Here is a 24,497-nt window from a genome sequence, read left to right on the forward strand (position 1 = left end):
TAAAAACATAGTTATAAAAGTCCAACCCTGTTATTGTTCTGAATTTTAAAAATTAGATTAATCTTACTTAGTATTTTGAAGGCAAATGAGATAGTAGATTAAAATACATGCTAATGAGTGATACAAATATACCTGTCTTATTCTCTATCCCTTCAATTCAAGAACTCAATATAATCAATAAAATTACAAAGCAAGAATTTTTAAAATTTACAAGAAAAAATACTCCATTTTCCAAATTTGATTTTAATCTGGAAAAAAACATTACCATGATAGATAATAGTGAAGCAACAAATTTGGTAATTTCTGGAAATGAATTAAATATTCATTGTGGTAACACTAAAATCTGCCATGACATTCACAAGGATAAAAACATTCACTGAGAGTATAGAAGGCAGGATTAATTATCAGCAACCTGAAAGTGAGATAAATTTTTCTCTGTCTGCATTATAATGGTCCATTACATTCTTCTCTGAAGAATTTGGTAGTGATTTTTATTGGAGATACAATAATCAATATATCATGGAGTGATTCCTATGATTTTGATGAAGTATAGTGAATAATTCTTAGTTTCCAAAATACATACAAATATAGCAGCTCTCTGCCAAGTGAGTATGATGTATGCAAATAATTAGAGTCCTTAGAAGACTATTCAAACCAGCCTGTGATTCTTCATGACTACATTTTCAAGATCTTACTTTGCCACAGAAGAAATGTTAACTTCTAGCAAGCAAGGGCATTATTGTTACATTTTGCTGAAGTAAAAAGGTTGCAAAGTAACAAATAAAAGAGCAGACAGATCACTGACTGGTATCATTGTCACTTGTTAATCTACTGAAAGCTTTTAAAAATATGAGAATGATTATGAAAAGAAACAGTTCATCAGAAGTTATCATGGAAATATTCACACATCTCTACAAGAAACAAAGAGGAACTGGGCTATTAGTTGTCAGTGATCCTGTCCAGTGAGTGCTTTATTTTCCCACTTAAAACGAAGTGCTTCTGAAAGATCACTTCTGCCACTCTTCCGCAAATAGCGAGACAGGAGCTGCTGTTTGTTAGCTGATCTCGGAAGGGTCTTCTTCCAGCAGCAAAGAAGCTCATAGATCTGGTGTGTTAAATTATTAGGGCACTTCAGCCTGACAAACTGAAGTACGCTCCGCCGAACAGGTAAGCATAAAGCAAGCAGTGGAGTACTATCTTGTGCAAGCTCTTCTGCAAGCCAGTACAGCAAGTTGTCCCATAGGGCCTCTGCTGGGCAAAAATTTGTAAAATAAAATCATTATTTTTCTGCTATGTAAATCTTCCATTTGAAAAGCTTTCTAAATTTGGAGACTGAGTGGGTGAACTCTGAAACTAAATGTGGTTTGTTTTTGACTATAGTGGAAGTAGATAAGAAACATCATCACTTCTTATTTTTAATGTAATTTTTGGTAACTGCACTGAGACATGAAGTAGCTTTAGTCAATAGCAGCTTCAGCAATGAGCTGTAATTTTTGGAACTGCATGAAGAAAGCTAGCAATAAAATAAAAGGCTCATGCATTTCCTATAATAGATACATCAATAGCTTTCCAGTACAAACTGAATCTTATTATACAGAATATAATATGCTGTTCAAGCACCCCACCACAATGTTATCTTACAAGAGCTTTTGTTCCCTGGTAACTAGATCACTTTCTGGCTTTGAGTATCTTTTAATATATTAACTACTTTTTCTGAATATGGCATTTTAAAATGTCAGTTACAACTAAAATAACTCCTGGCATTAAAAAAAAAAAAAAACTAAATAGCTGTCTAATAAAACTGTTATTTATATTAATGTTAATACATTATATAAGTGTTCTTACCCGATGAATCAGACGAAATTCTTTTTGTGCTTTGGAGACGTTTGATCAACTTTTCATGCTACCAAAGAAAATGTGTTGAGGGAAGAGAAATGACAAAATGAGGCAGGGATGAGGAGCAGAAGGAGGTGGATCGCAGTAAATCAACATTTAAGACTGATTCTACCTACATAGAGGACTTGTGTCATTATTGGAAACTGGGCCACATCCTCAGCTGGTATAAATCAGTATACAGCTATCAAAATAATGAAACTAAGTCTGTTTGAACCAACTGAATGTTTATTGCATCTTATTACAAAGATTATGATTTATGAAATTTTATGAATATTTGTACAGTAGCATTATGTCATGACTGCTGTATAGAAATCAGGGGTATAGAAAATCTATATGGAACTTTTGTACACAAAATAGATTCTAATTTCAAATACTGCATTGAATTTGCCTGCCTGACCCTGTGTACTTACTGCAATTGTGTGCATACAGTGTTGTTTCAAGGATGATAACAACAGCTAATGCATACCTACAAACTGTTAGGTCTATAAATCATACTGCGTTTGTAGCTGCAATTACTCATTTTACATGTTTCAACTTCTAATTTTAGATCACTAAAAATCATAATTCAAAAGAAAATTTCATTAGAAAATGCAGAGCTTTTCCTCTCTCTTCCTCTGGAAAGAAGGAAGAAAAATCTTTGCTCTTTTTCTCTATGACTGAGAAAGAGGAATTAAGTCTTGTGGGCCCTACCCTTGTTTCCAGCTTCATGCAGAACAAGAAAGTACTTAGTTAAGCACTGGGCACAAGAAAAGATTAATTTGTATCAAGTGAAGTTCAGCTCTTTTTTGGTTCAGAACTCTAATTGTCTTCTTTCAGTGCCCATGTTAGATGTACTTGGGTCTCACAGTTTCAGTCGTGCTACCTGGCTGTTTAGGCACAAGTTCCCCTATGAGACGTGCTCCATATTTATTCATTGAGCTTTCTTTCTCTATTTCCGAATTAATAGCATGAAACAACTTTTCCTTTTGGGTATACTGAGCCAGAGACCAGTCTGAGCTTATGTTAAATACTTTTATAAGTTTAAAAGTTGGAGTGTTTAACATGCCTAGAGTTACACATCCAAAAGGTCAATACAATCCTAACCGAGTTCACTACTCACCTTTTCCTTAGGTCTGTACTCAGTCATCTTACCTGGTAGGGGATTTTGGTGTAGCACTGACCACATTATGCACTGCTTGGCAGTGTGAAACCATTCTGTGTTATACAAATCTCGGGATCTGATTCTGCGTTGTCTTGCACGCTTCTACAGCAATTCTGTCACTGGACTTGCACGAGTTTGAGGATAGCGTAATGTGAAAATAATCTCAAAATAAAGGGAATAAAAGGCTCTTCCAAAAGGGGGCATTGCTTTTCTTCCAAGATTCTAGTGCACTTTCTTTTGCTTTGTTTAATTATGCATTTATATTTAAACTTATTTTCATTCATTAATGAGAATTTAGCACCTCAAAGCTCTGTGTGAGATTTTCAAAGTTACTGTAGATGAATTCAATTACCCATGGATTGACTTTAATCTGGCCTACTTTATGCTACTTAGTGTTAAAATAGTTCTAAAAATGATAAGAATTGAAAATGAGTATTGTCTAGAAATAATGTAATAATATATAATGTATTAGATCTAAAACATGAAATCTGCCTTGAAAGATTAAATATCTGTGGTGAAGAGCGAAATTCACCTACAGTTCGGCTGCACTGGTGTGTGGCTTCACTTTTCTGGTTGATGGTGTAAGTAAAATACTGGAACGGTCAAAGTAGTTTTCTAGTCCAGAAGGCCCTTCAATTAGGTAAGTAACTGCCTTTCTGAAGCAGAGGATCACATGCTATTTTGCTGTTAGACAGTCATTAGGCATAAAACTTCAGCAGATTAGTAATTTGATAATGCTTGTATGTATTACAATAATATCTTTTTGCAGAGTACTCTGATTTCCATCAGTAATACTGAAGTGCTTTCTTAAATAAACCTCTCAAGCATGAGCAGATTCTACCAGAATATCAAACAGGACAGACAGAAAAAGGAGAAATAAGCTTTTTAAACTCTCTAGCCCAGTTTTACATTCATACAGCTATTTTGAAATTGATAGAAGTATTCCTGATATGCACATACATGCTTGACTTCAGAACCTGATCCACTGGATTTTCCCTGTGTTCAAAATAACAAGTTTGACCAATCAGTGTTTTTAAATGCTGAGGAAATTACAGCTTCGTAAACAGGAATTGTTAGTGAAGATCAGCTTACCTCTATGCAACTGCAGCCTGTTTAAACTAAAAAGTGATGTGAAAGGTTGCATACAAAGTAAGCAACCACTGTTCGGACCACTGTCAGAAACATTTTTGTAAGACAGTGGATAAACTGGGCACATATGTATAAATATGGTTCATAACCTATAGAGTTACTGTCTTAACTTCGCAATTCAAGAGAAATTTGGGTGCGAATTTTACAGAAAAGAGTAAATATGTAGTCAGAATGGTTTATGAGTCAGCTATCTTAAAAAATTCCATTGTCTTTGTCACAACCAAAACTGGACACTGTAGATGGTACTAGTTTTCTTACCTATGAAAACAAAAACATCCCTCCCGAAAAACACTTCCATTTTGTTGAGAAAATTTCTATTGCCACTGGCAGCACTGAGAAGTTTTTTTGATCTTGTGTATTAAAACACATCCATTAACATATTTAAACTGAATTTAAAATATTTATGAAAACAGAAACATAGTAGAAATGTAAACAGTCTTTGTTGATTCTGCATTTGCTGCTATTAAGGGATTTTATTCCCAAACCTCCAAAGGCAATTACATACTGGGAGCAAGTGAGAAGTCACTCAGTAATGCCACAACTTAAAGGTTCAGTTAATTCATGTTAAGGGAGAAGAGCCTTGCTGTGACAACTGGCATCCTATAAGCATCAAGGTAATAGTATCAAAGTAAGAGCAGTACTACAAACAACGCACCATTATTAATAGGACAGATATGAACAGTGAGCATTATGTTTTAATGTGCTTGCGAGATCTGTGGCAGCTTACTTGTTGTACTGTAATAGTATGCATATGATAGGAACTAGCAAAATGGAAGCATTGTGGCTGGATTGCGTTTGTCATCATCACGGCTATGTCTGTTATGAATGCCCTAGTAGCATCTAAAATAAGCAGGAGTTACACACAGAAATAAAGCAATACAAATGTCTTACTGTTAGAAAAATGTTAGTCTGTGCACGCAAATGTGGTGAGATAATTCTGTGTGCATCAGCAGTATAAAATAGCATCAGCGTATGACTAATGACAGACAGCATTGGTCTCAGCTTACATTATGTGAATATTAACAGTGGACTTTTGCTTCACTGAAGTGGCAAATAGTAGTTGCATTTGACAAATGGTTGGTGTAGTTGTTTGCATAATTAGTACATTAAATTTCTCCATACATTTTCTCATCCAGTTTTTAACTATTTCCATTGATTTCTTCTATTCATTAGGAAGCCCAGCAAAATATGAAGATCTATATATCTAATTAAAATAAGTTGATCAGACCATGGATAGTAAACATAGGACACAGTGCTTATGCCAGTTTTACTGTCAGTGACTTTTTCACTGTTAATAGTTTTAGAACAAATAATAGGATATGATAGGTAATTAGAATTTCCTTGTCATTGCCCTAGCATTCAATTGCATCTGGATCGTTACTTTTAATACATGGTTCTGTCTCTGTTCCAGTCAATTCCTTTTCCAACTCAAGTACAGTTTTAGCTTCCACAATAACTTGTGGAAGTGAGTTTATCTTTTGATTAATTTTTGTATGTAAAAAGTACATTCTTCTATATTATTGTTTACAGTTGCCACCTGTTAAAATCATAATATTGTATATTCTTGTATCATGTGAAAGGGGATAAAAATCATTCCTTATTCACTCTCTCCATATCAGTCATAAGTGTATACAATGTTTATGCTTCTAGCAAAACTGTGTGAAGAGTCATCATCAATTTATTGTCTCTACGTGGACTCATTCCTTGCTTCTGAGCACCTTCCTTCTTTTTTCTTCTACCAAATCCTCTTGAGTTCTGTGATGAGAACTGCAGAGTGCAGCTGACGTGGATGCTTCATAGACATATGGCATAATCATGCTTTCTTTTTTGTTCTCTAATAATTTTTGAACGTTTTGTTGACCTTTTTGATTACTGCTGAATGCTCACTGGAAGTTTTCAAAGAACATAATGACCAAAGATTTCTCTTTTGAGTGGTAATAGATAAATCAGAGTCTAACAGTGTATAGTTAGGTATGGCTCTACATCCCAACAAAACACATATGACGTCTAAATTAACTGTTTTATTTTCTAGTCACTCAGTACCGTTATATTCTTACGTGATTCTTGGCAGACAACTTTAGTCCTCTGAATAATTTTGTAGTATCAGCAAAATTTTCACTCAATTATTCAGAAGGCTCAGATGAATATGTTACCATGGATCTGTGTGGGACTTCACTAATAACCTAGTCTTCCATTGAGGAAAAACAGCCACTTTTTCCTAATCTTTTTTCTCCTGTCTTTCAATCTGCAAATAAGCCAAAAAAGAATATTTCTACTTATATTATTTCCTCTTACTAAAATTTCTGTTAATTTGATCAATATGGAATTCAAGGTTTGCTTGGCTGGAGGAAGAAATTAAGAGCAAAACAGTTAACAATATTATAACTTTGTGTTAATGAATGTTAGATACCACTAGATGGTTGGATACCACTGTGTGTGAAATTCTCATTTGCCTGGCATATGTATATGTCAGTAGTAAGGTATGTTGCATATAATTTATTGATTATTCATTAAAGTCTAATCATCAGCTTCATTTTTTTATAAATCTTCAAAAAGACAATAACTGAACTAGCTGAATTATTTAAAGAATATTTATCTGTTTAAAAAACTGACTCAAGGCATGATCTATTTTAAATTATTATACCGGATAGATGGAAGATAGATCAAAAAGTAGAGTTTTTTGCCGACTGTTGTTAAGTATACCATTTTGTGTCCTAAAATGTTTTGCAGCGTAAGGAAAGATATTATTTTGATGCTATTCTTTATTCTGTAGTGAGGTATTTCATTCTGTGTAAAACAGAAAATACAAATCACATAATGAATAACCTGTGAATGTTTTCAAGCATTTTGACCCTGTTTTTGGTTTCATATTTGCTTTTAATGGAGATTCTGACTCCTTTGAAATACATCTGTTATTATATCTTATTACATTAACAATCACACAATACAATACATAATTATATGTATAATGTATTATGTATTGTATTATTATGTATTATATATGTATAATGTATTATATGTATATATATAATATATATACAGTATAATAAATATAATACAATATAATACAAACAATATTGTTACCCGCAACCAAAGAAAAAGCATTTTCAAGGTACTTTAACATTGATTGACTGAGGTGATGTAATACCTCTGTTTGCTATATTATTCTGTTCAAGGAGTATATTTTCGTAGTAAAAAGGCTGATCTTTTTGAAGGGAATATTGTATTTTGAACACTAGGAAAAGTATATACTCAAGCTCTATGCAAGAACTATAATCCTTGTATTTCATCCATGGGTACAAATAATGAAGCAGGATAATTTTGGTCATTTTCACTCTAACTCACAGAATAAATATATATTTTCCCATTCTGGAGTTTTTAAAGCCAAAGTATTACACAACAAATAATGTTAGAAGATGGGTGTCATACTAGCACTTTTGGTTAGCTGAAAGCCCTGTGTCAGGATTCTCCCATCCCTTTTGTCCATCTGCAGATCTACAGTACTCCTACTTTATGTAATTCCAGATAGAGCATTAAGTGAACACAGATACCAAAGGCTGAGGAGACAAGACAGGCTTTTCTTTACTTCACTGCATGTGCTAGTTAACTCTGCTGCTCAGAAGGAGGAACGATCCCTTTCCAGATAGCAAAGTGGCTGCTGCTCAGAGTCCCCAGAACTCCAGGCAGGGGTGAAACATCTGGGTCCTGGGCTGGATCTCTTCCCCTCAGGTCTCCTCAACATCTCTGGGGCACCCAAGAATAAAGGGAAGAGAGGGAAAAGAGACATACTGGCAGTGTCCCTACAGATGCAAAAGGAGTTGGGTGACAGAGCTATTGACATTCCTCCCTTCTTCCTGCTTGGTTTTCTGCTTCCCAGGGTTTGTCATGGAAACCACAACCCCTCGTGATGGTTGCTGCTCTAAGTGTCTCCAAGCAGACTGCCTTTGTTTGTCAGACTTGGGTCCTCTGTGCTTAACTGGTTCAGCGGCAAGCGGAGCCACTACTCACAAATAGATTTAGAGAAAATACCCCCAAAGGTTATCACTGCTCCTGTGGTTTGATTTCTTTTCTATTCATAGTTAAAACTTACCATCAGTGATCATGTTACACTGTTCTTCTGCTTCTATTCTGTAAATAGGCTGCCTGGTTATGACTGTGTACCCCCATATATTATATATTCTTATGTACAGTCTGACCAGACTTCAAGTTCTCAGCCACACTGGGAAAGAGCAAAGCTGGCCTTAAATTTAGTAGGAGAAAAGGAAGTAGTCGGAAATTTAAAAGTCCCAAAAGAATATTTAAGGACTAATATGTTTAGCAGTAGACTACAAATGTTAAAACAAATCTAAAACACTTGATAATTAGTTATGTGGTTTAATACAATTGCAGTTCAGTGCTGTAAATATTATTCTTACTACACAGTGAGTTGAAAAAAAGTGGAAAAACGGGATGGAAGAGAGGCAGGTGGAAGGAAGGAAACTAGCTGATGGCCAGGCTGGGTGCCATAGATATATATATATTTTTAATCATCCCACTGAATGTTAGTGTTAGAGTTGGTGTTTCCCTCTTTGTGAATGCCACCCATGGAACACTAGCCCTGTAGAAAAGCAAAGGTGGTGAAAACATGTGATTCCCCAAATAAAACTTAGGGTTTTTTTGAAATTTGTCACTAAAGATCTCCTGTAAAATCTGCTGCACATAATTATTTTAATTTTTACTTGGGAAAATGGAGATGGGAGAGAAATCAAGAGGTCTGTTTATGAAAAACAAGATAGGTTTGCAGGTGATATTTTAAATAAAAGTCAATTTAAAAAAGAAAGGAATGTTACTGCATGTCACGAGATTTAGACCAAGTGTTGCTGCACATATGTTGAGACTAAAATTTATGCAGATTTGATATCAGTAGTCTAGTGGCAGCATTTTGTGTCATAGAACATTAATATATAGGCCCTTGGAAAAATTATAATGAAATTTCATTCAAGGAATATTAAAGGTTAATTTATGTAGGAATAGCTTTCACCAGAGATGGAGTCAATTGCCCACATGGCTGAATTGCAGAGGCTTCTCAGCCATAAGAGGAAATGAAAAGTCATTGTTTAAATGGTGATACAGCTGTCAATATAGGAGACAGATAGGTTACACAGACCATTTAATGCTCCTACAGTTTGCAGTTCTGTACTCCCAACACAAGGATGCAAGAAGCATCTACTGAAACTTAAGTACTGATTTCTTGAGGCCATCCCATTTTAGGGGAGCAAATGGGTGAAGCCCTTCTGCTTGCTAAGTGCATCTGTTTTGTCCACGCTGATGCTTGGATGTGGGTCCCCTCCACCCACCAAGAGAAATTTTAAGGGTGTTTGTACATTGCTGATAGATCAATACTGCTCCATCACACACCCCGTGTGTATCTGGCATACAAAAAAACATACCAAGGTCCTTTTGCTTAATGGGTACATGGTAAAGGAAAAAGTGTAAGATTTCTAACATTATCCAGAGAGAAACCTACCTTTGGTAATGTTAGTGCTAATTTGCACAGTGGAGACTGGCGTTGATAGTCATCATATGTCAGGGGCTGTTCCCACTCCTTGGCTATCATCTCTCTGGTAATTTTATAAAACACTGCTGTTCCTTTGTAATGAGGTGAGCTGTAATTACCAAATTCATCCACTTCTTTGATTTGGAGCTCCAGCCTGGGCTTTCTTTGTGAATGAAAAATAAGCCTGTAGGCTTTTCCAAAATCTTTTCCATTCTCTGCAGTTCATACAAAAAGAAACATTTCTTACCCTGTGTTTGTGTATGTGGCCTCTAAAATAATTAGTTAAGGTGAGTCAAATAGAACTAATCACATAATAGACTGTTGTTCTTTGTGGTTGTTAGTACTTTATATTTAATATTTAGGGCTCATGCGTTCTTGCCAGGCTACTTCAGTAGCTAAAATGCCATCATAGTTAGCTGTCTTAACCCCTAAGTTAGGGGTTAAGCATAGGGAATAAGTAGTGAAGGCTGTGCTGCAGTTTGAAAAGTAACTAACATGGAAGATGATAAAATTAATAAAATATATACCACAGGTGGAAACAGAAATAAATCTGTGTTGAAAATGAAATTAGAAGTACATGCTTTCTGGTTATTCAGGACAAATACCTGTCTCTAAAAAGAAGCGTATGCTTTTTGTTACGTGTTAGTGAAATAGCACTCACTCGCATAAAGAAATTTCTCATCATTGATAACGGGGACAGAGAGATATGTGTATTTTCAGGATTTGTAATTCTAAGTGATACAGCTGTAACACTATACCCTTTGCCTGGATAAGCACCATTCCTTGAAAGCCGGGGACTTCTTTTTGCAGACTAATGCTTTCTTTAGTCTAGGTGGAGTTCCCAATGGAAGAGTTTATATAAGATGTACAAAATCTTCAGGGGGCCAAATATGTATTGGTAGGTGATTTCCAGAGCTGACATAATTTTGGGTGGACATTTTCTTGAGACTTATTACCTCTTCTCCAGCTAAGCAAAAACTGAATGGTGACAGTTAGTGAATGGAATTTTCATGACTGCTAAAAGAAAGTATAACAATTCTAAAGGAAAGTATAACAATTCTCTTTTATCACATCAATTTATAGTACAACTCACAAAAGCACTATTTTGCCCTGGATTTCAGTGTTAAACCTTACTTGCTCTAACTGAATTTACACAGATAAAATAGCAGAAAGTTTCTTTTCCTTTGAAATCTATTTAATCCCTGTCAAATGCTCTTTAAATTAAAAAGGTATTGATGGAATCCTGACCTTTTGAAATGAAAGATAAACACTAATTGGTTTCAAGGGATCAGGTTTCACAGTATCACAGCATTGCTCAGGGTGGAAGGGACCTCTGAAGAACGTCTAGTCCAACCCTTGTGCTCAAAGCTTGGTCAGCTAGAGCAGTTTGTTCAGGATTTTTTTAATCTAATACATTTTATTTTGCAGTTAAAGTAGAGCAGTTTCCTGTGTGGTTCCAAGTACCTGTCATTTACAGGAAATAAAACACTGAAATAACTGAATGTTCTGTAAGTAATCATAATCTATTGATGTTCACATAAATTATTTCTGAGCAGCTCGGGTAATTGATAATGTTCATTTAGAAGCATGAAATAATTACCTTACCTGAAGCAAATATATTGCCACTAAATCTAAAATGAATCTGCTGTCCTTCTCTTAATGGAAACTGCTTTGTTGGTTCTGGGGGACCAAAGTAGCCCTCCTCATGGAGATTTTGAAGTTCCCAGGTCAATTCTTTTGATACAGATAGCACAACTACTATTTTATATGGGTTTTCTCTTTTCCGATGCAGTACCACATTAGCCATTGTGCTACAGATGGCTTCTTCCAAAGCCTGACCAAAGAGGAGAAGATACATGTTTTCCAAGTGGAAGGAAAGGCGAATGACAACAAAGCTGTATTAAAAAAGACAAGAAAATAAATATCTATATGTTAAATCATTTTATCAACTGTTAACAATTTATCATGCAAAATAACAGAGGGTTCAGCCTTGAACAAACATTTTGCTACCTCCATTTCATTTTTGTTCCATCACCTTGTTTCCATCACATGAAAGGTGGTAATTTGCCTGCTTCTGTAGTGTAGAATATGTTGACTCTTTCTATATGAATTCAAATATATATGAATTTTAAATGAAAGTAAGAGAATATTTATTAAAGGAAATCTCAAAACAAAATTACAGTCATGTAATTGGAAAGCTAAATCACACTGTCAAATTAAGATTAATATCTGTATTTCTAGCCTCAGTTGTTGGGTACAATTCATTTTCTATGATCTAGAGATGAAATATTATTTACCCAGATTATATTTTGTGTAATTATGAGTAACAAATCTAAATGATTTGATATTTCAAGTTGGAAGAAAGAGATGCTAGTAAGTTAATAATGCTCAGTGAATGATTTCTTAACTCTACTAATTCCCATTGATCAGTACACTTGAAATTAAATATTTTAGCAATGTAATTTTATTAAATTATTCATACATTACCTTTCTAAATGCTCATTTAGTTCAAATGATACAAGTCCATTCTGTGCATTCTGGATAATAACATCATCAAACACAATCCACTCCTCTTCTTTTTTTCTGTGACCTAATAATTTCAAAGTTTCACTGAGATTCTCTCCATTCTTTCTCATAGAAGCAGTCACAGCCCTGAAAAGCCAAGGATTTATACAGAAAATTAAAAGTGATCCTGCAGCAAGAGTACGACTTGTATTTGTAAATCTGCTTTCCCTTCTGTTTTCCACTGATAACCATGTGTTTTCTCCACCTTGCTGAAAAATCCACATCTGGAATTACGCTTGAGTATGTAAGTGATAAAATTGTTTGCAGGTATTTTTGAATTCTTTCATAAGAAAAAAAAAAGTTCCTATCCAGATGAATGTATTTAAATCTATTGTTTAATATTTTGAAGACTAATTGTTATGGTTTGTTTCTAAGACTTTCATCAAGCTTCATAGATTTTGTAGAAGAAGATATCTGAAATGGGGGAAAAAACTTTTCTTCCTGAAGCATATATTACAACCAAAGGAGACTAGAAAATAAGACATGGCTGCTATCCATTACCTCTTTCAACAGAGGAAATAAAAACAGCTTCTCTTGAAATCAGATGATTACTTTGATACCATATTCAGAATCAAGAAACCATGACATGACATGCTCTGGCTAGCTTACCCTAATGAATGAAACTTGAAGGTTTTTTTTCTTTCAGAAGCATACGGATGTGCTCCTATATACACTTCCCCCCTCTTCTTGTTTAAACTATAGATTTGAATAACACATTCTTCTGAAATCTGTGGCTTATGTATACTCCAGAAAACACTCAAGACAGGAATGCCTAAGCATTTTTCAAGCACACTCTCTCAGTATTTGCAAATACAGGAAAATGTTGGCATCTTTTCTCTATGGGATTTGTATCAAAACAAGCAATCAAGCCACAGTCTTTTCATGGATGTGCTTTGACTGAGAACCTGAAATGCATTTTAGACTGGTATTAGGTGCTGATGGGTGCCATGAGAGTACTGCCACACAGTGAAATGCTTCTAGTACAGCAAATGAGATTTGAATCTCCTATATACAGACATGGCAACCTTTCCAAATCTGAAGTTTGTGATAAAGATGGATATCTAGTTTAAGAGAACAGAGTGAGTGTGAGCTCTTTAAAACATGATCTAAAAAATTTTTCAGAAATGGAGAGCATGAACATCATCTCCCTGCTCCATCTGTACCTTACTTATATTGGAGATAATTATAATCTTGGCATGTAGATGAATTTTGAAAAAGATAATGTTTGTTATAATAGGAATAAGCTAACTCTTTAATGATTTTAAGTTAAAGTACTTAAAAGCTGACTCTTGTCCCAAACTGGTCCCTACCAGAAATAAATCCCATGCCTTTCTAAACCTGCAGTTCCCTTGGTAGCAGAATTGGAAGGACAGCAATGAAGTGGTAGCTTTAGACTGATTTTTTTTCCTGCACGAGATGGGAACAATATAGTCTATTTTGCTGACTGTCAAAATAGATGAGGTTAGCCTTTTTTCCACTGAAAAATTTTACCCATGTCCTGGGTGTGTTTGATCAGTTTTATTAAACTGGCAGATAACAACTGAATTTTAGAGTTTTTTAGGTGTCTCCATTTTTTGAGTGCTTAGCTTAAGATATGCCGAAAGGTCTAATTTTTAGAAATTCTGTAGCATGTGCTTTGAAAACACCTGGCCCTTTATCAAATGCCTCAGGTTGTGTACCACAAAACTGATATACCCTAAATCATTGTGTTTCAGAAATTTTCACTCTCGTAGCCAAGGCAATGTGGAGAAGTAGAGATCAGAAAATTCAAAGACCAAGGTGGTCAGACCACCCACTGGAAAAATACTGGCCAAGGAAGCTGTGAGGTATAGCTATTATCTGTGTTCTGTGTTTGTATAATATATTACAGATTATAACTTTAAAAACTGCGAAGAAGTACTGTGTAAGAAACTGTAGGAGCTTGTTCGTTGTGTTAGGAAATTACCTTTCATCAGTGAAAGATCGTACCTATGCATAACTGCAGTTCTGCATTAACAATCTTAATTTTGCCATGGTAGCTTGTATTGTTTTGGATTACTCATGGAATAAAATACTATTCCATTTAAATAAGGATGGCAAAGATCAGTTTTAAGTGTGTGAAAACAGCTGGACATTCCTTTCCTATAAAAAAAAAAAGGAACATATTTTTTATCCTGAATCCTGTTAGAAATATAGTGGTCAGCATCTTCAGTGATTATAAATCAACATGCTATATAGACTTTCCTGGTGAAGCTAGCATGAGAATTGTGGGGATCTGCTCCAGTGTTTCTAAGGCTTCTAACTATAGCTGATCACATTAATGAGACAGTACATTTTTAATACAAAATTGCTTAATCAGCAACTGTTAAAATTAATTCATTTTGATGTTTTGATCATGAGGAATTTGTAGACTGTTCTTACCGAGGATGATATGTCGTAGTAACCCTCTTAACTGTAGCACTAATGGCTCTTACATGTTCTGTCTCATCTCCTTGTCTTTTTTTTTCTGGGTTTGGAGGACAGGGCAGAGTAACAGTGACTGACTTGTTAAATGGTTGGGCTGAAGGATGCTGGACATAAACCAGTGCACTAGTGGACACCACTGAATGGTATATATCATATTTTGCTTTCAGTGTGGAAACCAGTGCTGGTTCAATCGGCTGAACCTAAGTATAGAACACAATTATACAATTAGTCTACAAATGAATAAAGCTTCTTTTAAATGCCTTTTTTTTACAAATTGATTTAACTTTTGAAATTGGATTAGACTATCACAGAAACTTTAGGTTTCTCTCTTTAACCCAGGAACATCCCTAGCAACATACCAGCACAAAGAAGTGCTTCAAAATATTTTGATTGTTTTGTTCCTGCTTCATCCTCCCTCAGTCTGATGATTTTTTAAAGATTTTTCCAATCTATATTTTTTGACCATTATTTTTAGCTCCTCTGAAATGCATATCAGTACCTCAGAATCAACATTTTTATGGGGGAAGGGAGAAAGACAGTATAACTGGAGCATATTTTGAGATTATTCACAGCCTAAGACTAATGGAGGACAGAATCCTTCATTGAGCTGTTGGCTAAGAATAAAGAAGGTCAGGTGAGAAAATTTGTTCCAGTAACTTAAATACTGGGCCAAGCTATTGACTTTAGAGCTGATGCTGATGTCATTGTTGAATACAGTTTTATTTTCTGAAGTACATCAAAGAAGGGTAGGCAGTTCTTCCCTGTAGCTGGAGGTATGTTGACTGCTGAGGATATTGTGGTTTTAACAAAGCTGACAGGAAACCATTTGTTGTGAATACAGGATGTGGAGTTGCACGGTCTTCATAGTCATCGAAGAGTGAAAAAGGTTGGCCTTTAAGGTGTTGACACATTGTTGTCATCTTTTCTTTAGAAATAATCAGATAACACAGAGTTATGGAACAAATATTGTGTATTCCAAGCTTACCTTTAGATGCATGACTGCTGGAGAACTGAATGTTTCAGGAGGGTAATAGAAAGAGATTCTAGCATCCATGCTCAGTTTGTGGGAGAGCCCAGCCTTCGGAATGGTAAATATTTCTTTCTTTAAGCATGACAACACGGAAAAAATACCCAGCTGATAAATTTTCACTTCTGCAAAGGTTTCCTGTGTAAAGAGAATGTGTTCTCTAGTACATTGGAGGGAAAGGAAGCTGTATTCAGTAGTGGATTAGCATTTTGAGAGTGGAAAATTAATTATAGTGCAGGTTGTGAAATGAAAATACTCTAAAAGTTAAATATTATTGCCACTTGGATGCCCAGTTATCTGGTATTACTCTAGTCACCATGTAGTGTTACTAATATTCCAGTATACAATGAAGTGAGTTGATGATGGGTGATGAATCTGGCCCAATATGATTACTTCTGCAGTTAAAAACAAACAAACAAACCAAAATAAAACACCACAAAGTTACTGTGTTTCTCTGAGATGGAGTTCAGACTCGTACACACAGAATTATGTTACTTCTCTGTAATCTAAATGCAAAATAATTCACCTTAAGTTTTTCCTGTATTTACCAAAGAATGTAACATATTACACATATTTACAAAAATCACGAACTACTACTCAATCATCAGTGTTGTGGGGTCAAGTGTTTCCCTGATCACTGTTAATGAAAAACAGACCTTGTTAAATACTAGGTTTCAAATAGAGTTAATTCTTGAGGAAGTAGGAGGAGGAAGTTCATCTTAACCCCATATAATGTGTAAAATGGCCTACTAATGATCACTTTATTGTATAATTCCACACAGGCTTAACTGGTGAACTGTAATGATGTTTTCATAATGTTCAGTTAAGAGATGACTAACCTTATGGTTTCCTTGGTATCCCTCCAAAGAAATGGGAGTCAAGTAAGTTGCCTGGAAGTTCACATCAGTCACCTTCACCATAATGTCCCGATAATTTCCTCTGAAGCGTGAAGCAAATGGGATTGCAATGTTGATAGGGAAAGGGATTGTTTTTTCACAGTCAGAACATTCAATACTGATGACATTGCTGACCAGCTCCTCAGAATCATCCACCACCAAGGAACTAGTGTCATTGACTATCTTACACATCAGATTGTCTAGAGCAATTGCAGGAGCTTTAATATAACAAGCTATTTCATGTTCATTCTTATCACTCCCTTCCACTAGAAATCTGGAGAAAAAGAACATAAAATATTATTCTTTGCATTGTGGGGTGGTGGCAGTGGTTTGTCTTGTATTTTTAATTAATCACTTTGCTACATTGACACAATTTCTTTATAGCATAAGCAGGTCAGTGATAGTAACTTATATTTATGAATAAATGGGTAAGTCATGAAAACTCCTCTGTTGAGCTTCTTTCACAACAGTTGGCAAATTATTGAAAATTGCCTAATTGGGCACCTTTTCTACCGATTTCCAACAGTTTTGGAATTATTGTCTTTACTGGCTGTGCCTCAGCCTCTTTGTGGCATAAAAATTCTATGCAATCAAATAGAAAGTTACAGTTTACTTGGGACCAAATGGAAGACCTTGGGTGTGCATGCTTAAATTGTGAACTGCTATTTTGTGCTTGAGCAGCAGCTGCATACATGCATATAGAGTTTGTGAGCCCATGGACATTTATGTGTATGCTAATAGGCAATTTCTGTTTACATATGTTCCTATAGAGAAGATTATGTGCTTACGCTTTGTTCATCCAGTGTCTAGAGTTTTGCACATCTTCTGAATCATTCATAGAAGGATTCACAGTAGTTAGATCACATATTTGTGCCAAAGACGTTAAGGTAATTGGGTTATTCCTACAAATCTCATAATTTGTTCCCATTTTACTGTCTTCCATTTTCTCTGCCACTCTATGTTCTTTGTTTTCCACCCTTTTTGAAGGTTCTTTGACTACTGCCATTTTTTCCTGTTCAGAAAGATTCATGACAGTGCTATAAGTATCTTTTAACATCCCAGAAAGAATGCCTTCTCCATTGCCCCTAAGAACATCTTGAAAAAACAGTTCTGGAGACTTTTTAGTAAAAGAGCCACTTCCATGAGCTTTATCTTTTCCATTACAATCTTTTTTCTCTGTCATAGGTTTCGTCAGCAGTCTGTGTTTGTCGTCTTCCTTTTTCACTGGAGGTTCTCTACTAATATCCTGTTCTTGAGCAGATACATTTTCAGTTAATGATGCAGCTGTTTCTTTTTCCACAGCTTTAGTTTCACTTGGCTGGATTTGATTAACATTCTGCCTTCTCAGGGAAGGAGTTATTTGGGATGGCTGACTGAGACTAGAAGATACTTGCACAGACTCTGTTCCTTCTACTTCAGAAAAACACATATCCATTTCTCTAGAAGCATTTCGAGCTGTCTGGGTCTGAGATTTATCATCGTGTTTGCAGTGAGCAGCATAAAGTTTATTTTCTGTCTCTTGAAGGTATGAGACTGTATTTATCAAATAATCCTTCACTTTCAGCAGACAATCTGTAATTCCATTGCACTCTGAGGAAAAAAAGTATGTAACCAATTGAATTTTGCTATGAAACCTAACAAAAATGTGAAAACTTTTGTACACATGCAAAGAGAATTCCACCTAACTCCTTAGTGCCATGCAATACATCTGAGGCATAATGTATTTGTAGGCTTCCATTTAATATTTGTGCATTTATTTTTATTCAGTCTGAGGAAATTTCTGAGCAACCCTCTCCTGACAAGTACAACTTGGCTACTGTGGCAGCCCTAATCATTCTAAGGATTCTAAGCCCATTCTAATGATCAGACACTAGATAAATTCTCAATGACAATCAATCCAAAATAGGGAATTGGTAAATAATAGTCTAGTCAACTTGGGAACAGCTTGAAATCTAAACCTTAATTACCTATACTTCCTAAAACTTAATTCTGCAAGTTTCTAATGTGTGATTCTCTGGCAAAGCTGTTATACATGGGCTTAATATTAAACATGCTTAGCAGCTTTGAATTTTTCCTATGGAGAACAAAAGGTAATGAAAAAACATCAGTCCATATACAAAACTGAAGTTCAGCAGTTTGCAGCATCCAGTTACAGTTTTGCTTATAACAAAACATTGGATGAAGAAGCATGCACAAAAAGCACAGATTCATTGCCATTCATATACTATTTTATCTTTAATATAAGTATTTGTTTTATGATCCCTTATTTGTCTTATCTTGAACCTTCTCTTAGAAATCTTTCCAGAAATATTCTCTCCAAGGATTTCATATGTATTACTTTCAGCTCTCTCCTCACTATATGCTGTCAGTCTCTTATAACTGGAACTGTGTCTTCATTAGTTAGATATATTACAAATCTCTGGGAGAATTTCTTGCTTATTTCTGGTTGCTGCATGAAATCCTGGCAGACTTTGCTTTGCAGGTTAAATCCTGTGAAAGTCAATACAAATAAAATCGTACAGAGGAAACACAATATGATGTGTTGTCCACTTATAACAGAAAGAGATAGAGAAGGAAAGGACAATAAACAGGGTTGATTCAAGTCTTAAGGGAAACCACTGACTTACATTCACTTTATTCAGTAAGGTCATATGAGGGAAATCAGTATCTCAATGATTTCAACTTGGAAAATAATTGTGTAAGAATGTCATTGGTATGATGTTACATGGTTTAGATAGACCTTTCACTTTCATCTCTATTTGCAGCTGCTTAATTTAACCTCCAAAGAGTACATTTCGGGATAAAGTTTTTTTATTGTTGAATTCGGTCAAGAAATTATTCCTTTGCAATCTTTTTTTAGTTCCCAAACCACTTGTTATTGTATTTTGACTGTATTTGAAAAGCAAACAAATTTTTAATATGTTTTTCCACTGGTTGGGCAAGGGAAAAAAAAAGTTTTCAGGGCAGTTTTACAACATAGAAGAAGAACTTTTGAGTGGTTTAACAAGGCTGAGAAATAAAACAGAAAGACTGGAAATGGCATAGCCTGCACAGCTTGGCTTGCATAAGAAGTTGCAAGAGAATATTTTCCAGTCTCACTAATGCAAAGCTTCCTTGGTCTCATTAGAATTACACTGAATGCTCATCAGTGCAAAATGCCAGAATTACCCTGTTTCGTACCTGAACTTTGAGTTCTCTAATAATAAGAAAAAATTTCTTGCAACTCTTGAAAGATTCCTAAATTCAAATTTGTAGATAACATTCTAGAGTCATTCTGAATAATGGAATTTGCATACACTGTGAACTTTTCCAGTACTGAAGTGCTTAAAGCCAAACAAAGACTCTGCCTTTTAACTTTTGGCTACTTAAGTGTTGCATGAAGACACATTTTCCATTCTGTCACAATGTTAACCACGAAATAAATGTCCCTTTGTGCTTAGAAACAAAACAACACAGAAAAGCCCTTTTTTAACACTTTGCTTTCCATGCTTTTCTGATGTGTGATAACACAGTTTTGGGAATACAATGGCAGTCCCTATGCAAGTGTCTTCAAACTGTTTTGCTAACTGGCTAGTTTATGAAAGAGAAAGAGACTGAGGAAAAGCAGCTTTTTGGAAAGAGAATGATAGTGAATTCTGAAAAACTGAAAAGAGATTGTACAGAGCATGAAGCCAACAGACCAAAGTGAGGTTTATCTTGGAGTCTGCAGGCAGGTCCTTTCTCACAAATATTGTGGATAACTTACAAACCAGTAGAACAAAGGCTTCTAAGTGTGGGCCCAACTAAAGATTTTTGTCTGGAATCTTTCTTGGTCTAGGCATCATGCTGTTAGACATGCAATGCAAATAATGCAAAAATGCTATTTTTATTTCCTAGTTTGATGAATGTTTGTTAAGATAATGTTTCTGAGGAAAGAAATTTGTTTCATTCTTTGCAAAATGAACCTGTATTTTTTTCAGGAATAAAATCTGGATATGGTCCTCACAGTAAATAACACAGTGAAACACTTTAAAATGTAAATGCAAGCAATTAAATTTCATGTGTTTACCTGTACACTAAGATGGCTGAATTCTACAGTAATTGTATTTTGGACATGTATATATATTTGGATTGTTGAGTAGGGTTGAAGTAGACAGGGTCTGTTGGCAGCTTGAAGTGAAGCTAGTGGCAGCTGGCTTCTTCCCACTTTTGCTGTTAGTTTTTAAACTGTCTGAACTACTTTAGTTTTTTAACTACCTAAACTATTTTAGATGCCTGTAGGCTACATTATGCATAACAAAACTTTGAAAGCAGTTTAATTCATTATGTGAGAAGAATACTCTCTCTCTCTCCATATATATATATATATATATATATATATATATATAAAAGATAGACTCAAAAACACAGTGATACAACTGTTCAAATATATTCCAGTGCATTACCAAATACTGAAATACTACCAAAAGAAAGTAAGGTTCCATAGCATCATCAGAAGGCAGAACTTAGCATCCAATATTTCCACCATATTTTGTTTACAGTTAAGTCCCTCCGTACTTGCCTTGACTTGAAGTCACTTCCTTGTGTTTGTCTTGGAGAGCGCTCAGTAAGTGGCAAATGTCTTGAAGACTTTCTGCAATGTTTTCCAGTTGCTGGCTGAGAGATCTGCTCAGCTCTTTTGTTGCAGAGATCAGTCTAAGCGCATACTCCAGGATGCCTTCATTATCCAGATCATTTTTCAGAAGCACGTCTCTCACTAGCAAGTTCATATTCCAGATTTTTTCCAGGAGCTGGCCTGATTCGCCTGCAGCAGGACATTCAGCCACTTCCATCTTATTTTTAAAATATACTACTAGAATTTTTCTTCTGCTCAAAACACTTCCACAAGATGTTTTCCTTGGTTCAGGCTATACTGTTTATTATCTGTGGCTTAAACAGGGTGTACAAAAGTATTGTATTCTACACACACTGAAAAATCAAACTCTAGCTGAGAAACTCTGAGTTGATGTTGACTATTAAAAAGTTACTAGGTGACAAAAAGGAGTGGCTGTCCTGTAACTAAAGAAGAGGATTGCCAAGAGATGCCAATGTACACCATGCGTATTTAAGAACATAAATGGGGAGGTTATATAACTTAGTTATGTAACAGTGACTTAACTTTCAGGAGTTCCGAGCAATTCATTACTTCAGAATTGGCTGTAAATGACCAGTATCTATGAAATCAAGCCTAATCATGAATTCATAATTCTATACTAACTAACAAAGAGGAAGCATGTCAATTGTTGTTTTTCATTACGAGATAACATTAATGTTGTAGGGTCCCTTGACATGATTTTCTAACAACCTTATTTCCTTTGTTTTGAAACCTCAAACAGGCAGGACAGGCGCGAGCTGCCCCACACACCACATGCTGTATTTGAATTCATGTAGATTTCAGTGGTACAAGAATCTACACATCTGAAGATTTATTTTGTGACTAACAAAAATAATTTTTATTAGCAATAAATGTACCTGCAATGTTTTCTTAGGCACGTTTGTATAATAAGGAAATAAACGTAAAAAGCAGTAACTGACGAATTTCAAACAACTCTTAATGACTGAAATTTCATATAACACTTGGAATTTGAGAAGCAAACTTATGAGAAAAGCAAGAGTTCACTTAATTTATGCTGCAGCATCAAGAATTGACTGTATGTTGTTCATAGAAATGAACAACACCAGAATAGCAATGAAAAGCAGTGGAGGACCAGCACTGAAGTTCTCTTCCAGATACTGGTTAGCGTTTAGCTGTACTGGGAAAGGACAAGCCCAAAATCCTCATTAGCAGAGTTCGGTACTGGGCTAAATCTGAAGTATAACACATACCAAATATTTTTTATAGTTTAAGAAATGTGCTATACAAAAGTCTGTACAGCAGCTTTCCTACTAAACATTCCTTTTTATCACCCATTATAAATATAATTAATGCATCTCTAAATAGCAGTTAAAATGGGGCCACTGAAATCTCAGGTAAGCATTGTGAGGACTAACAAGGTAATGTCAGCAGAGTGGTTTGAAAATGTAAAGCACTATATAAATGTTAAAAATAACAATGAAAGATATAAAGTGTTTTTAATCAAATGTATGAGCTGACACCAGCTGTAATTGTTATATTCAAAGGAAGATTCTTTTTGACTCATCCTAGTTTGCTTGATCACACTGAAAATGTACTGCACAGCTAAAAAACTTGTGAATCTTTAACTTATTTACCATTTCTGATTATCCAGTATCATTATGTCTTTCCAAATTACTCCTAGTAAAAAAAGAACTCTGAAAGTAACATACGTTTTTGTGTACAGGAAGTGAAAAAACCCATCTTCCCACCCAAGATTCTGGGGATGTGTAAGGAAAATAAAAGAAAAGAGGCAATAAATGCATTATTATGTATTTATTATGGAGTCACACCAACTGAAAAGTTGGTCTATGTAATAGTATATGTATACCAACTTTTCAGTTGGTGTGAATTGAGAAGTTGGTGTGACTCCATAGTTTTTCACTAACTATAATATAGCTAGATTCATCAGCTCTGGACCTTGTCCAATTTAATTATTTGCTAAGACCACTCCTGTCCAGACTATCTAAATCAATTAGTGATTTGCAAATTTGAGTTATGAAAAAAGACATTAGTTTGGATAAAGGTAAGAGAATATCTGATTTTTAAAAAGTGACCTTTATGTGTAAAATAGGTATAATACATGGACCTGTTATCAGAAAGGCTATTCATTGAATGCAGCAGAGCTTACTAGAAGTTACTAACACAATACACTTCTATAAGCACAGTTTTAAAATATATGACAGGTATTGATTCTTACTGATGTTCTTTGCCATAAGCAAACCTTTTTGATGACCCAAAGAATCATATATCTAACTCAGTGCATCAATATATGCTATCTGTGTAAATTGTCTATACATATTGGAAAAAAAGAGATTTGTTATTTTAGAAAATACATTTATCTAAATGCATTCAATAGGGCAAGAAGAAATATTCTGATTTTTTTATATGTGGTTGCAGAAACAGTATCAAGCTTTCAAGATGAAAATGTGTATTGTTTTTTTCTGTAAGCTTGAGTGAATTACGCAAAAATCAGTTTTGTGAAAACGTGTAGTACCAAATAGTCTAAGTGTCTGTAATTATACTGTTGTCTGTATAGGAATTTATTGTGGGGGCAGTTAGGTAAGCTGCATTTTTACTGAAACAGTTAACTGCTCAAGGAAATTAAAGAACTGCTATTGGGAGATATTTGAATTTTAAACACATGATTATTACGCATTAGATCTTGTGAAAGAAAATGAAGTGGTAATCACTCAAAGTTGACTCAGTTTTTTTACTATTCAGCAGTAGTAAAGACATTATATCATTAGATTGTCTGATGACATATTTGAATGCCTTTGAATTCAGCTATTCATATATTACAAATATGTTTTCAGTTAAACAAAAACAGGCTCCCTCCACAATGCTAATTTTAGTAGCCGTATTTTTGACTGTGAAAACTTAATCTTTGTGATATTTTACTGTTACTAGCTCTCCTTGAAGAGATAAAAAGAGTGAAAATTTGGTATTTATTGAAGATTTTTCATGATATTTAGTGGATAAACTTATGCTTTAAAGCGTGTGCTTTTGTAGCATGCTGGCAGGTATTAGACAAGGTAACTATAAAGTCCTTGGGAACAATCAGACATTTACTACTTGACACAAGCTTTTGCCCAAAGAGATCCAATCTGGTTGTAGCTGTCAGGGGCCTGCGTGCTCCCATAGGCCTTAATGGTCCTGATGAGCCTCATGGTGGGTGCGTGCAGAAGATTAGCTAGACCACACTGGAAACG

The 24,497-nt window shown here is 35.0% G+C and overlaps 1 protein-coding gene across 1 annotated transcript; it reads right to left on the bottom strand.

Annotated features, from left to right (window-relative positions):
- Positions 1 to 946: 946 nt before the first annotated feature.
- Positions 947 to 21,466, bottom strand: DTHD1 (death domain containing 1). The gene is made up of 10 exons (XM_013949449.2): positions 21,196 to 21,466; positions 17,444 to 18,245; positions 16,599 to 16,929; positions 15,718 to 15,897; positions 14,688 to 14,932; positions 12,210 to 12,374; positions 11,328 to 11,617; positions 9,693 to 9,937; positions 1,846 to 1,903; positions 947 to 1,248 (listed from the first exon to the last, which is right to left on the bottom strand). The coding sequence occupies exons 1-10, from the start codon at positions 21,464 to 21,466 to the stop codon at positions 947 to 949; spliced, it is 2,889 nt and encodes a 962-aa protein (XP_013804903.2).
- Positions 21,467 to 24,497: the final 3,031 nt, after the last annotated feature.

This window comes from Apteryx mantelli, chromosome 5, assembly GCF_036417845.1.
Source record: "Apteryx mantelli isolate bAptMan1 chromosome 5, bAptMan1.hap1, whole genome shotgun sequence".
Lineage (NCBI taxonomy): Eukaryota > Metazoa > Chordata > Aves > Apterygiformes > Apterygidae > Apteryx > Apteryx mantelli.

What these genes read in the sequence shown, in the direction of transcription:
- DTHD1 (XM_013949449.2), bottom strand. Translation starts at nt 21,466, where the DNA reads ATGGAAGTGGCTGAATGTCCTGCTGCAGGCGAATCAGGCCAGCTCCTG. An exon ending in CAGCAGTCATGCATCTAAAG is followed by an intron (nt 14,933 to 15,717) that starts GTAAGCTTGGAA and finishes TTCTATACTTAG; the next exon opens with GTTCAGCCGATTGAACCAGC. An exon ending in TAGCACTAACATTACCAAAG is followed by an intron (nt 1,904 to 9,692) that starts GTAGGTTTCTCT and finishes TTTCTTTGGTAG; the next exon opens with CATGAAAAGTTGATCAAACG.